This window comes from Sinocyclocheilus rhinocerous, unplaced genomic scaffold (genome assembly GCF_001515625.1).
Source record: "Sinocyclocheilus rhinocerous isolate Xijiao unplaced genomic scaffold, SAMN03320098_v1.1 scaffold364, whole genome shotgun sequence".
Lineage (NCBI taxonomy): Eukaryota > Metazoa > Chordata > Actinopteri > Cypriniformes > Cyprinidae > Sinocyclocheilus > Sinocyclocheilus rhinocerous.
In genome coordinates this window covers 785,231-788,061 of record NW_015659024.1, presented here as the reverse complement: position 1 = coordinate 788,061, position 2,831 = coordinate 785,231, and the positions used below count along the sequence as shown (strand labels likewise).

The 2,831-nt window shown below is 39.4% G+C and overlaps 1 protein-coding gene across 1 annotated transcript in view; it reads left to right on the top strand.

Moving 5' to 3' along the window:
* Positions 1–2,831, top strand: part of syncripl (synaptotagmin binding, cytoplasmic RNA interacting protein, like) — a 34,999-nt gene that overhangs the window by 5,722 nt on the left and 26,446 nt on the right. The window contains exon 2 of the mRNA XM_016531849.1: positions 2,134–2,292. Coding sequence (XP_016387335.1) covers positions 2,145–2,292 — 148 coding nt within the window. The 5' untranslated portion in view covers positions 2,134–2,144. The remainder of the gene's footprint in view (positions 1–2,133; positions 2,293–2,831) is intronic.

Below are 2,831 nucleotides of genomic sequence, written 5' to 3'. Positions count from 1 at the left end.
CGAAGCTCTCTACACTGCGCAATGAATCTCTTATTTACACCCTGTCTACACTTTGCTTATGAAAGGATTCGTTAGATATGTCTGTGATACATTACTCAACGCTGCAAAAACACGTAGACACCTTTGAAGCTCCCCTGAGCGCAATCACAAGTATGATGATGATCTGGTCAGTCGCACTGGTGCTCCTAAAAATTTCATAGTCGCACGCAGTAGTTTTCAGTCGCAAATGCAACTGAAATAGTCGCACTGTAGAGCCCTGCATCTAAACTTTTCTAAAGACAGCAAGTTCCCCTCAGACATGGATTCATAAACTACCCCTAAATGAATCGCGATTTGTTTAGCATCTCAACCGATTTGAATCGTCACATATTTGAATCGATTTTCAACCGGCTCGCGGTTAATCGTTACATCCCTAGTCTTGCATCATTTGCGTGTGTTCAGATGAGCAGGAAAATAGTTCTATCCTACAGTTATTCGCTAACATTGGTTATTCGTCTTATTCAATGCATATTGTATGCATTACATTTTTTGTTAAATAAGTATCGATACTTTCGATACTTCAGGATCGATACGCCCATCCCTAGCGTTGGGTAATTTTTTTTTTTTCAGCAACAAGATGTTAGATTTGAAAATGTACAGTATGAAATCAATTTAAAGTGGATATTTTAAGTGCTGTAATTGGTCACAGTTTATAAGTGAAGAGTAATTTCTGTGGCTAAAGCAAGCGGCAACCTTCCGCAACCTTTAAGTGACTTAAACTGCAATTCATCGATTGGCCACTAGAGACTGTAAACTTTACAGCAGAAAAATGTTTACAGCCTGGTACAAAAAGTGGTTTTGGTCTATATAGCTAATTTTACCCTTCGTGACAGCTGTGAGGGGGTGTCAATTTTTTAATAACTCATCCGTTTAAATTATATTAAGCCTTAAAGTTCTGCATAATTAAGGGCGTGGCCACTTGAGTGACAGGTGGATTTGCGCTGCTGTCACCACTGTTGAGCTAGGTGGGCGTGGTTTCAGCAACCAGCTCCACCCACGTCCCGCCTCTTTGCCCATTTTCGATTATCCAGGAGTGACGTGCTGCCAAGATGGCTGCGGCCCGCTCCGCCCACATTAGGCTTAAAAATGCTCTTCAGAAACCTACGGGTGACGTCACGGACACTACGTCCATGTTTTTATTCAGTCTATGGGCACAGCATCAGCAGACAGAAATGGCTGTTATCAAACAGGTTTTTCTGAACACTTCCTTCATCTGCCATTGGCCAGACAAACGGATTGTCCCGCCCCAAAGCAGTGATTGGCTCATTGTTAATGTGTCAGGCTGGCTGTGATATTCAAACAAACAGCAGTGTCTTAAATGTACCACTAGGAGGAATGTCTTACAGTTGTCTATGAATACTACATTGAGATATGAAATAGTAATATAGAGTCACTTACACTTGAATCCACTTTTTTTTGCCATCACTGATTCTCATAAATCATGCTGTGGTCTAATATGTGTAAAAATCCCATGTAATATCTCAAATGATGAGATCAAAAACTAGAGTCTGATATTTCTTTTTTAGGACTGATACAGATATTACTTGTCTAATAACTAATGTGCATGAACAATGTTTTTTTAATTAGGCCTATTTCTATGTTTTGACTCACCTAATAACTATATGATCAGTAGGCTGCAATATTAAAAAAGTGCTTTATGAATTTAGAGAATAATAAACGATAGCCTTTGTAATGTTTATATAACGATTAATCATGCATTTTTTTTTTTTTAAGTCTTAATGGTTTCAGGATATATTTAATTAAATCTTTCTCATTTAATTCTCAAGAATGGCTGTTTTTTTTAATCCAAACAGCATAATAAATTACTATTCCTGTGAATGTGGTTCCTTGGAGCAAATGGTGGTTTGACAGATTATCTGTATTCTAATAAAAACTGCATGCATGTTGCGTAATAATAGAGTAAACAAATACTGTTTATAAGCAATAAACGCTGCTTGCAGTAAGTAAGAGCAAGTTTGTCCTGCAGCCTTTCAGCATCTCTCTACTTCTGTGGTGATGAAGACAGCCGGCAGGCACCAGATCGCTCAACTTTGACCCAGTTTTGGATTAATTTGGCCCCTTACATCTGCACAGGTCCCGGAGACATGGCCACGGAGCACATAAATGGAAATGGTACGGATGAACCAGTGGAGTCTTCAGCGGCAGTTACCCATTCAGAGCACTTCCAGACGCTACTAGACGCCGGCTTACCTAGAAAAGTTGCAGTCAAACTAGATGAGATTTACATAGCAGGTGAGACGTTACACATCTAACTCTACATACGACTGAATGTTCACTCTTAGAAATAAAGCTTCCTAAATGGGGGGGTTTGAAACAGAAATGGAGGAACCGTTTTTGGTTCCCCAAAGGACCTTTCAGTCAAGAGTTGTGAAAAGAGCCGTTTTTGTTTGAGTGTGTTTGTAGAACATTTTAATAATCTAAAGAATGTTTTTCCACTATAAAGAACCTTTTGTGGATGTTAAAGGGGTCATATGATGTTGCTAAAAAGAACATTATTTGGTGTATTTGGTGTAATGAAATGTGTTTATGCGGTTTAAAGTTAAAAAACACATTATTTTCCACATACTGTACAATATTGTTTCTCCTCTATGCCCCGCCTTTTTGAAACGCGTCGATTTTTACAAAGTCCCTCCTTCCGACAAGCGCAGTCTGCTCTGATTGGCCAGCTGACCCAGTGCATTGTGATTGGCCGAACACCGCAAGCACTCGTCGGAAATGTAACGCCCCTTACCATAGTCGCGAGCTTCATCTTTCAAAATAAATGTAAAGAC